The sequence below is a fragment of the Nematolebias whitei genome, chromosome 13, assembly GCF_014905685.2.
Source record: "Nematolebias whitei isolate Nwh7 chromosome 13, NemWhi1, whole genome shotgun sequence".
Classification (NCBI taxonomy): domain Eukaryota; kingdom Metazoa; phylum Chordata; class Actinopteri; order Cyprinodontiformes; family Rivulidae; genus Nematolebias; species Nematolebias whitei.
In genome coordinates, this window is record NC_056510.1 from 23,386,437 (window position 1) to 23,398,209 (window position 11,773).

Genomic DNA, 11,773 nt, shown 5'->3' on the forward strand with positions numbered 1-11,773 from the left:
ATTGATAAACCTGCGGTTTCTGGAAAGGCATACACATTTAAGAGTTATATTTGTAATAGTGGGCTAAAGGAGCAGTACTGTTCACATTAGTACATAAAAATTAAGCTACAAGCCCACAACTGCTCAGTCAAAAAAATGAAAGCCCTAAATTCCTCTCTTTTACACAAAAGTCCTTTCTTGTAGTGTGGGGCAGTTAAGCTACAACTTCAGGGATTAAACAGAAGCACATGATGATTCAACCCCGTGATTTGTCAGAGAGCTCATGGACTCAGTCATTTCCTCTTCTTTTCTTTTCCCTTTCTTCTTCTTCACCTCACCGCTAGCTACTCCTCTTCGTCTTCATCTCCCTGCAGTCCAGAATGGCCTCCCCTCGACTGGAGACTTTCTGCTGCCCGAACCGTAACTCTGCCACGGAGTTCGTAGTCACCTTCCAGCCCGTCCTGTTCGGGGCTCTGACTTTGGGAAGCGCCGCTGTGAGTCTCATATTTACCGTTCTGCAGATTCTGCCAAAGCGCAAAGGATACAGGAGACTGGGACAGTACCCTCTGCCGAGGCCTGCGTCTTCTTCCAGAATACTGTTCATCATCAGTATCTGTGATATTCTGGGATGCACAGGTAAAAAGAAGCATCTGGCCTGCCTTTTTTCTTTGGTCATAGGCGATTTTTGTAGCATGGCGCTGTGCTCTGGGTTCAATCATGCACCCAAATACTTTCTTCTTAACCCTTTTGTTGCCCAAGATTGCGTGCAGTTTTAGCAGAACACACGAACCCTGCTTCTTGCAACCAAATAAGAAACATAGTTGCGTGTGAACATCAATCTAGGACTTGTAGAAAACAGGATCTTGGAGGTTTTCCCCAAATCTGAAGAATGATTCATGATTCCTTCTTGTGGACAATAAAATGACTCATTACCAGTGGGTTTATTTTTGTTTGTTTGTGTAAATCAAATGCAGAATGGCATAAAAAAAAGGCACGTCAAAATTTCCTGTGCCACATGCAGAGGACCCACTCTGACATTCGAACCACTCGTTCATCACTGTGTGTGGGGGGGGGGGGGGGGGCAGGTGAAGTCATGTGTTTCCACACCCAGTGAGATTCATTCAGCTGCGGATTCCCCAGCTTGATGACACAGTTTAAGATGAAATGCAGAACAGTGTGGAGTTTGCATTGCATAAAGGATTTGGGGGGAGCTCTGCAAATTTTTTATTTATTTTTTTTTTTAGTTTCATGGGGGAAATGGAAACACCCCTATAAAACACACTCGCTGGAAGCTCCTATTTCCATGATGCATAGCTGCCATTAAATACAAGGACTCCCTCACTGACAGTAATTGTTTCAAGCAATTACAATGTTCATGTGTGGAAATGTTAATGAAAGCCAGACAAACTGGACCTCTCCTGCATTTTGCTTGTGTTTACGTCTCTCGCCGTTAAAGCAGATGTTATTCAGTTTGGTGCATCCCTCTCTTCCAGGTATCATCTTCAGATCATCGATCTGGCTGGGCCTGCCGAGCCTCGTCAACGGCATCTCCGTCACCAACAACACAGACGTGCTGCCAGAGGTCTTCTGCGTTGGGAGCGCAGTATGTTTCAAAGCCTTACGTGTTTCGACAGTCCATTTACACTCTCATGATGCCACTCATGATGTGAACTGAATAAAAGGTCTTGTTTTACGCTTGATAGGTCACAAGAAAAGGGACTTTGTCTCTATATTCATGCATGATTACTGGAAGAAAAAAAAACAGATTTAATGGAAGGAAAGAGTTATTTGCCTTTGAGTCATGCTCGGCTGAGTGTGAAACGTCTGTCACAATATGTCATTTTGTAAAAGTCATGGCACGTGCTGTTGTTATGTCATCCCCCGTTCATGTGTTGCAGATGTGGATCCAGTTGTTTTTCAGCACTTCTTTTTGGTGGAGCTTTTGTTATGCTGTTGATGTCTTCCTGGTGGTGAAAACCTCTGCAGGGATCAGGTACTTTGTTGTGCTCTTAGGTTTTCACAGTGAATGCCTTCACGTTCTGTTTACGATATTGCTTCTCGCTGCTAGAGGGCACTGCTGTGTCAAAGAGTAGTCACTCGTTTATCCACACTCTGAAGCCCCGCGATAAGAGAAAAACTGTGAAGTAGGAATAGTAGTACAAGTAGTAAGTCGTAGTTTATATATACGTATATATATATATATATTTAAAATGTCATCACAATAAGTTTCCATACAATGGCGAAATTAGTCTCTGCATTTAACCCATCCACCACCAGGTGGTGCGGTGGGTGGCTATTGGGGGTGCCAGGGGGCATTTTTGGGGAGGAAGTGTGCTGCCCAGAGACACCATGAGGTATGCAGTGACTGGAGATAGAACCTGGGACTTTTGGGTCCCGAGCCGGCTGCCCTGCCTCTACACCATCTTGGCCCCCATATATAAATGCATTTTAAACCCTTCCCACGCTTTTACAATAAACAATATTTCTAAACTAAACACTCTAAAAGAGCACAGAATGTCATGATTTCAGCTCTTTGACTCCGTCTGCACTCATCCACCTGCAAGCATTCTTGGCCACGCCCACTTCTCCGCTCTGCACGGAGATCAGATGATCAGCTGCAGGAGGAAATTTATCCTGCAGTGGGCTGCACAAAGGTGCATCAGGTGCTAAATAATTTTAAATAATTTATTTAAAATAAAAATTCCATGCCGATCATGTGGCTCATCTATCCGCCAACTATGTGTCATGTCCAATCTTATTTTGAAAACCCACGATAGAGCGAATCTGCAAGAAATGAACCGCAAAGTAGCGAGGGGCTACTGTATATACAAGATACGACTCACACCGTGTTCTATAACAGTTACTGTATTAAAATGTATGAATTAAACCCTTAACTGCTATTTCAACATAACTGCCACAACAAAAGTGATGACAAGGATGAGCATCGAGTCCATCCTTCCCTGCATCACACTGGTGAACTCCTGTGCCATTTACAATGTGGTGGAAATTGTTCAGCAATCACTTGCTCGTCATAAACGCTTGGGGGAACAAATAGCCAGATGAAAGGTGACTTTGCATTTTATTACACTGCTTAGGACCAGAAGGGATTATTTTCTAAACACTATCGGAAAAAGTAAATCAACAAAGTTCAGTCAGGTCATCTGGACGGTTTCTATTTTTGTTGAGATGTTTCGTCCTTCATCCAAAGGACTTCATCAATCTGAGGAGCCACAAACAAACTCTGGCTGCCTCAGAGGAGTCGAAAGGGGAGAGGACGGGCCCCAGAAACTATCTTATCACCAGCAAATTTGTTGGTCCACTATGGGAGTGTGCTGCTTGTGGGGCTGAGTTTGTTTGTGGCTCCTCAGATTGATGAAGTCCTTTGGATGAAGGACGAAACATCTCAACAAAAAAAACAAAAAAACTGTCCAGTTGACCTGACTGAACTTTGTTGGATTTTTTTACCTGGATTATTGAGCATGAACTTTGATGACTATCAGAAAAAGGTACATCATTTGTGAAGCTGCGGCTGCAACTTGAAAGACAGTATGTCACAGAGCTCCGGGCTTTAGCTGCATCATGTGATTTTGGACTGATGATGGAAAGGGAACCTACGAGAGATTAGTTCATTGCTAATGCTTATCTCAGTGCTGTGAATGATAATTTACCGCTGGAGGAGGACATCACACTGGACAAAGCTCTAACCATCGCATGTCAAGTGGAAGCAGCAGTTAAAAATGCTACACAGCCCTCGGCTGTAAGTTCAGTCCCGTCTGCACCGTACAGACCATACAAGCTGAAAATTCTCATTTCTGAGAGAAAAGAGCATTATGAACAGCTCCACCATGTTCACTATAAACAGTCCAGTCATAAAAATCAACTTCACTGCTTCAGGTGTGGATCAGATTGTCCTGCTGCTCCATTAAAATGATATAACTGTAAGAAAAAGGGGCATTTCACCAAAGTTTGCAAACTGCCTGTGGCTGTAGTGAGAAAACTTGTTCCTGAGCTAGCAGTGCTGTATGGTAATGATGTTAAACTGACTGCTGAAGCTTTTGATAAAATTACATGCCAAATGAACAGCGAAGCACCACGGGGAATTCTCAGGTCCCGGAGTTATTTTTAAACACTGGAGCTTCTGTATCTGTTTTACCAGAAACTATCTACAAGCAACATTTTACACGATGCCCACTGACAGAACCCAAAGTCACATGTGCAAAATGGGACCCACCTTTCATTGGCTGCCTACAAGATACAGCAGGAGGAGCAAATGAAAACAACAAAGTTCCAGCGTTCATCCAGAATTGTATACAATGAAACCTGGATCACCACTAGGCCTAATAAAAGCACTGCAAACTGACATAGTGGAGAAGAGACTTTCATTGTAGAGGATGATGCAAAAAAGCCTCCCAGTGACACAAAAACATGAAGATTTTGAGGATTTTTCTTTAGCCCGCCTTCTTGGATGTGTTAAAGGGTTCATTCATCCACAAGGTTCACCAGTACGTCTAAGATGTCTGCCACTCAGAGTATGTGAAGAGGTTTTAGCACAGCTCAAGCACTGACTCCAAGCAGGCGTCCCTGAACCAGTGGACAGTGAATGGATGAGTCCTCTAATGGTGGCACACAAACACGTAGGGGACTGTGTGGATCTCAGTGAACCTAATAAAAGTGTAATAATGGATTGTCACCCTCTACCTCATATGGATGATTTGTGTACAAAACTGACTGGCGCTACACATTTGAACTAGATTGATGTACTCAGCTTACCACCAGTTGCCAACACCCTGATAGCCGCTTACTACGTTCAGAAGACATGAGGGAATGATTTGGTATGAGGGTCCGAAACTTTTTGGAGAATAATACAGTGGAAGTGCTTGTTCTCGAGGAGGACGGACGCTTTTCCTCCTGCTCCTGCTCCCTCCTGCTTTGCTCTTTGTCTTGTGATTTCTATCGGAGCCTCTCACTATATCCTCCGAATTGTAAAGTATAGATCTGATCAGCTGGTCTCTCAATGCAATTGACAAAATTTTCTCGATGAGAAGACAGGGCAAAGGAGAGCCCTCATGTCCTGAAGGGACACTCACAGCTGGATATACTATGGATTTCTGGGGCCAGTTGAAGATGGTGTGTCTGGCTGTATTGTCTGTTGAGGACGTAGAAGACGCGTACATAATTGGATTTATGATAACCGGATTTATGATTGTTGGTGTTGGCGGGTATCTGGCATATCGACAAATTCGGAAGACGGCGGCAGCGGTTCTGTCAATTGTGAGGCTGCCTGCCTTTTATGAAGGAATGTACCGAGCGGTAAGCTCTCAGACTCAGACGCTGCATGAGCTGAGTCATAAGCTGGACGCAATTTCTGAGAATCGCAGGCCATTTGCAGCTCCTGAGACTCACTGGTGGGAAGGAATCGACCTTGGAGAAGGCTACAAGCTCTGTCCGGTGGTGTGGCCACAAAATTTGGCTGTTTGGAATCACCAGTGAGATGTACCAGCAGAACTATGAAGACAGAAATGGAAATTCAAGCAGAGGCTGACTGACCCAAAATAATTGTGTTATCTGGATTTGGCTTCCCCACTTGGCCTTGAATTGGCAGCTATCTCAACTTCTCCTGGTTGTTTATATAAACGAGAAGCTCCGCCCCCCCATCGCTCCCCTCCTGAGGACTTCTGTGGATCTGTGTCAGAGTTGAGCCGGCTGATAGACACTATGCCATCTTTATCAGGACTATGGAACTTTCTGGCAGTCTCCACGGACAACTCACTGCCCTCATCAGCCTTCTCATGCATAAATGTATTATGATGTCATCAGTATGTCGCTGTTTCATGTGCTGAGGTCATTTTTTTTGCAACTTTCACATTGTGTCCTGTGTAGGACACAGTGCAAGATTTGATTTTTTACACCTCCACTCTCCCTCGTGTTTCTTTTTCCTTATCTGAAAAAAAGGCTGCGCCTCTCGAGGCAGGCAGCCTCAGTCACCTCCGTCTCCTCGTGTATGTTTGTTTATGTTTCTTTCAGACGGGATGTACTGGAACGTAATTTTGCTGTTCGGTGTAATGATAATAAAGCTGATTCTGATTCTGATCCTGAATGTCAAGACCAACACCCACAAGTTCTCCAGTGTCTTAAAGTCGTGGGCCTACAGATCAACTTCAGAAGCTCATTCAAGTCTTCCACTACTAGGACAGTCAAGTCCAGATCACCTGCCTGCTACTGCATAGGGTCCTGCACCAAAGGCAGCTCTTCATTCATACTTAGGCTTAACCTCCTGGTTCAACAAGTTTACGCCAAGTTATGCAACAGTGTTTGAAGCAGTGCAAGAACTAATGCAAATAAATCTATCTGCACTAATATGAACTGTTGCAACAACTGAAAGCTTCAATGATTAAAAACAATGTTCCAGAAAAGCCCACCACTTGCCATCTTCAACAACAATCTGCAAAGTTCATCACAACAGATGCCTCAAGCTATGGATTAGGAACAGGTCTGACACAGTTGCATTCAGACAGTGTGAATGCATTGTTTTTACATCACACACCCTTTCTCCAGCTGAGAGGATATATGCTGCTGTAGGAAGAAAAAGGCTTTTTCATGTGTATGGGTAGCTGAAAGATGGAGGACATGTGTCACACACAACTAATCATCAAGCCCTCACCACTCTGTTCAGAACTTAAAGGATGAATAGAACTGGCAAGAGAATTTCACCCTGGTCAACTAGACTTGTGTGTTTCCAGTAAGACATGAAGTATCAACCTGGAAGTCAGAACATCATGACGGACTGCTTCTCACGTCCTGAGCATCATAGAGCTGAAGATTCTGAACAGGACTTGATGACAGAAATAGCTGAAATCTCTCCACTCCTGACTGCACTCCCACTTGCTGATTTTAATCTGAATGTGAAGAAACTGCAGCAAAATCATCCGTCCAGGTTGGCCTAAAGCATAGGTGACTAAAGTGTGGCCCGAGGGCCATTTGCGGCCCTCTGAGTGATTTTATGTGACCCACAACTGCAGTTTTAGAACGGTATCATGTTGGCCAGCAAGCTTAAGAGGTTGATGCACTTTCTGCTATTTCATTGGTAATCCTTTTTTATATAATGTTTAGGGTTAACAGCAAAACATGAAAAACAATCGTCTCAAAATGAGCAATATGAAGCAAAATACAAAACTTTGGCTATAATCTTTTTATTTTCACTTAGTGGTGAAGCAGCAAAAAACAGTTTTCTACCAGAAAGAAGACTTTTGTATAATGATTCATAAAATTTGGCTAAATATTGCAGTTGATAAAATAAACGAGAGGGAAATTGGATATTTTAAAACAAATATAACGTGGTATCATCTACATACGAGTTGATCAACGTTATCAAACCTTCAATGAATCTGTTGTAGCGACTGACAGCTGGACGATTTTTCAGAACTTCGATCAGCCTTTTGGGCCGCCCGCGGTCCAAAAGGCTGATCGACACGCTTTTAAAAGGACACTTACTCATATTATGCTTTTGTTGCTGAGAACAGACTAAAATGAACTTTCCAAACTCAAGAAAACAATAAACAAAGACACAATGAAATCATTTTAAATAAAAAATATAAGCTTAGTGTTTATGAGGCTTTTAATGTTTTGGATCTACAACAATTTAAAACTCTTTCTCCACTAAAATGTGTAAACTTTAGCCCTTTCTCCAAAATATTGTTCACGTTGAGAGTTAAAGTCACATTTTTGAGGCCCACGAGTCTTTTCATCTGGATAGTTTTGGCCCACATGTAAAAATGTTTGGACACCCCTGGCCTTAAGTGATGAAACCCCAGAAGAACTCAAGTCTGTGTGGACTTTCTTGAGAAACACCATTGATTTTCACAGGAAAACACCTTCAGGTTACCAAGTCTGCAAAAATAGGTTGTTCACCTGGCTCATGAAGGACATCAGAGTGTGGTTCTCTCTGAACACCTCAGAGAACGTTACTGGGCCATATATGAACAATTTGGTCTAAACAGACTTGTCATCATGCACTATTTGTAAGGCACATGACAAACCAATGGTGTTACACCTGCTTTATTACAACATGTCAAACCCCTAGAGGGTCCATTTCTGCTGTCAACATCATGGGTCCATTTGAACATTCAGCTTCTGATGGCAGGTTTGCCATCGCCCTTGTTGATTATTCCAGTAAAAGGTTTGAAGTAACATCCCCTCCTGATGCCAAACTTACTGTACTGATCACTGTTTCCTATTTTTATTCCAACCACCACAACAAGCCTCGGCTTTCATCTGTAACTCATTATCACCCCAACACCTCCTATAGAGAACAGGATGAAGCACAACGCTTTAAAAAGCATCATTTTTCAATTAAAATGAAAGTGTGAGATGCCTTTTTCTGACTTTGCTTCACTCTCCGAGTAATGAGACATGAGGTCTTATTCTGAAGAGATGGCTGTTTTACATGAAAATACCAGCTATAATTAAAGTCTTAGTACTCCTTGAAGAAACAACTCTTGTCTACTATTACATACACTTTTTTTGGCTCAATATTTGCTAAATAGACTAAATAATAGTTATTTTTTTGTGACGCTGATTAGCTGTGGCCATCATCTTCAATGGACTCCACAAGTCAGACAGTTGTAGATGTAAAGTCGATGATTACTTTACAAAAGTTTTATTGATATCCATCTTGTGGTTCATTTGATATTTTGCTAACAGACAGAGCTGACTTCAACAACTGGTGTTGAACTTTTAGGCCAAGACGTTACACTTGGAGTAGCACTTGGAGGGTTTGTTTTACGTGACTCTTTGTTACCACCACACCAAATGATAGCACGATAGCTGTTAAAATTGACAGGTCATGGCCATTTTTGTGCTTTTTAAGGTCAGTTGGCTGTGTCGGCCATCTTGAATTGAGTTGTCACCCAAAGTGAATCAGTTCTGGAAGTACATCTACTTATTTTCTGGACGTTTCAATAAAATCTGTCTAGTTGTTCCTGAGACATTTTGCTAACAGAGAAACAGACGGCAGCAGTCTATCATCACTCGGAATATAGACTGATCAGTCAACTGCATGTTTCAGTGTTCTTTCAGACCTATCATTATATGCAAAGATGGCCTGCCTGTTAGCAAAATATTTCATGAACAGCACAAAAGAACAACTGAACTATCAGCATAACTAACAAAGTCCATGCTCAATAATCCAGGTATACAATCCAACAATTTTCAGTCAGGTCATCTGGACAGTTTCTTTTTTTGTGTGTGTGTGCTGAAACGTTTCACCTTCCATCCAGAAGGCTTCATCAGTCAAGGAATAACTAACTTCATCTGTTCCACTTTTTTAATTTAACAAAACTAATGAGAGTTGTGATGCTGTTTCTAAAGTCATTCACAGCTGCGAGCCTAAGTCTCATCATGTGCTTCCCCCCCACCCCCCACTCCCCATCAGCACCATCGTCCTCTACCACATGATCACATGGGGTCTGGCTGTGCTGCTGTGTGTTGAAGGAGTGGCCATGCTCTACTATCCATCCATCTCAGAGTATGACACTTTCTTCTTCTTCTAATCGTAAACTAAAATACGTAAATGCAGTCGCTTTAGTACTAAACAGAAAGATGTGATTTTTGATGCTGGTGTAAAAGTTTGTCTGACGTTCGTGCAGCTGTGAACAAGGCCTCCAGCACGCCGTTCCTCACTACGTCACCACTTATGCACCGATGCTGCTCGTCCTCATAGCCAACCCCATCTTCTTCTGCAGGACCACCTCTACAGGTCAGTTCCTCGCTCTGGCACGATCACATTTTGCACTCGGGAGGAATCAAATAACGGTTTCATCTTCGCGCAGTTACATCTCTGCTCAAAGGACGACAAGGAATCTACACAGAAAACGAGAGGCGTCTGGCGAACGAGATCAAAATACGCTTCTTTAAAATAATGCTGGTGTTCTTTGTTTGGTAAGTTATTGTTTATGGCTCTGGTGAAAATTTGCACCACCTTATTTTTTTAAAAGTGCAAATACAGTAGCTGATAGTTTACAATTGCCCTGCTATATTATCTATTAACACCTTATTAAGATACATCAGATCTAACATTTAAAATTAATTTTGTAGACGTCCTATTTGCTTTTAGGTTAAAAACAGTCCGTCTTTTCTTTTTGAGTCATGTTTTTGTGCTGTTAAACATAACTTTCTGCTGAAACACCTGATACCAACATCACTGACAGGCTTAATTTCTGCGTCTTAAACTGTTATTTTAAAAGGAAAACTAATTTATTTTAACTATTTGCTCTGTGCAGGGAGTGGTGTGAAATATTTAGCACACAAAACAATAAATGTGAAAAACGTTTGTTAAGTCATGGATGTGAAGCATCTATTCACAAGAGATTTGTTTTTGTTTTTCCAAGTCAATATATAAATATTAACTAGAAAAATTGCACTTCCTTTGAAAATGCAGTGAACTGCTGAGGAACCAGTGGTGTAGTCGACATTTTTGTAGTGGGTATACTGTGTGCGCAGAAACCAAAGTAGTGATCCCTCACTGATCGCGAGGGTTACGTTCCAGAGACCCCTGCTGGATTGAAAATCCACGAAGTAGCGGCATTATATTTATTTTATTATTTATGTATATTTAAGGCTTTATAAACCCTTCCCACGCTGTAATAAGCACTTCATTTGCGCTTAAAAACTTTGGCGATGGTGATGTCTTGGGTTCAGTCATATTTAAAAGATTGTGAACAATGTGTCATCATCAATAAATCTTCTTTTCTCAAAATTGAAACAGGGATCCCTCAAGGAACTATTTTAGGTCCCATCCTTTTCAGCTTGTATATTAATAATCTTCCTGAAATTTGTCCTGAAGTTAATTTGCAAATGTATGCTGACAACACTATCATTCATGCGTTGGGTAAAAGCAGTGTCAGTGAAAAACTGAACAACAGCTTACAGAAAATATCAGCGTGGCTAAATGACTCCTGCTTAACTCTTAATACAAAGAAAACAAAGTGTATTTGCTTTTTGATAAAGAAAGCTCCATCACAGTCCTTGCATATTCGAATCAATGGGGATTCTATTGAACAAGTATCACAGAAAAAATATTTAGGAATCATTTTGGATGCTCAGTTTAACTTTTAGAACCATGTTGATAAAATCTGCAAAACTGTTAGATCAAACATGAATTGTTTTAAAATTGTTAGAACTTGTTTGCCACTTCATTGAGCAGAGATGTTCTTCAACTCAATGATTTTTTTCATGTGTCTTATGGAGCTATGGTCACAGACTCACCAAACTACACTTAAACCATTGGAAAGTCTCTATAGTCGGGCCTTGAAGGTTTTAAACCAAAAGCCAATCAGATTTCATCATTGTAATATTTTAGCTAAGTTCAGTATTTTATAATATTCTAATTTTATAAATTACAGTTTATTTTTAATTGATCTTCAAATGCTTCAGTGGACTTGCACCCAAACCAGCAATTGTATACAGAAACTGCAGGGTAGCAGATCTACCAGAGCAGCTTTAAATGATGACTGTACCTTTTCATAAAACCACTTTTGCTCAAAGTGATTTCTCTGTGCGAGGATTCGCAGTTTGAAACTCACTCCCTGTCAATTTAATCTGTAACCAGATTCAATATGTTTAAAAAAAACCTTGTATTTTTCACAGTCGCAACTTTTTGCAGAAAAATGCAAATCCTGTGACTTATACACCGAAGTAACTAATATAATTTTTTTCCCCATATTTATAACCAAATTTTTGGCTGAGATTGGGGGTCCTCAAAAAAAGTATATTATATATTTTACCCCTAATATATATA

The 11,773-nt window shown here is 41.2% G+C and overlaps 1 protein-coding gene across 1 annotated transcript in view; it reads left to right on the forward strand.

Moving 5' to 3' along the window:
* Positions 1-295: 295 nt before the first annotated feature.
* gpr143 (G protein-coupled receptor 143) overlaps positions 296-11,773 on the forward strand; it is an 18,948-nt gene continuing 7,470 nt past the window's right edge. Inside the window, exons 1-6 of the mRNA XM_037687013.1 lie at positions 296-615; positions 1,473-1,582; positions 1,878-1,972; positions 9,410-9,502; positions 9,624-9,733; positions 9,807-9,915. Of these exons, the coding sequence (XP_037542941.1) occupies positions 360-615; positions 1,473-1,582; positions 1,878-1,972; positions 9,410-9,502; positions 9,624-9,733; positions 9,807-9,915 (773 nt within the window). The 5' untranslated portion in view covers positions 296-359. The remainder of the gene's footprint in view (positions 616-1,472; positions 1,583-1,877; positions 1,973-9,409; positions 9,503-9,623; positions 9,734-9,806; positions 9,916-11,773) is intronic.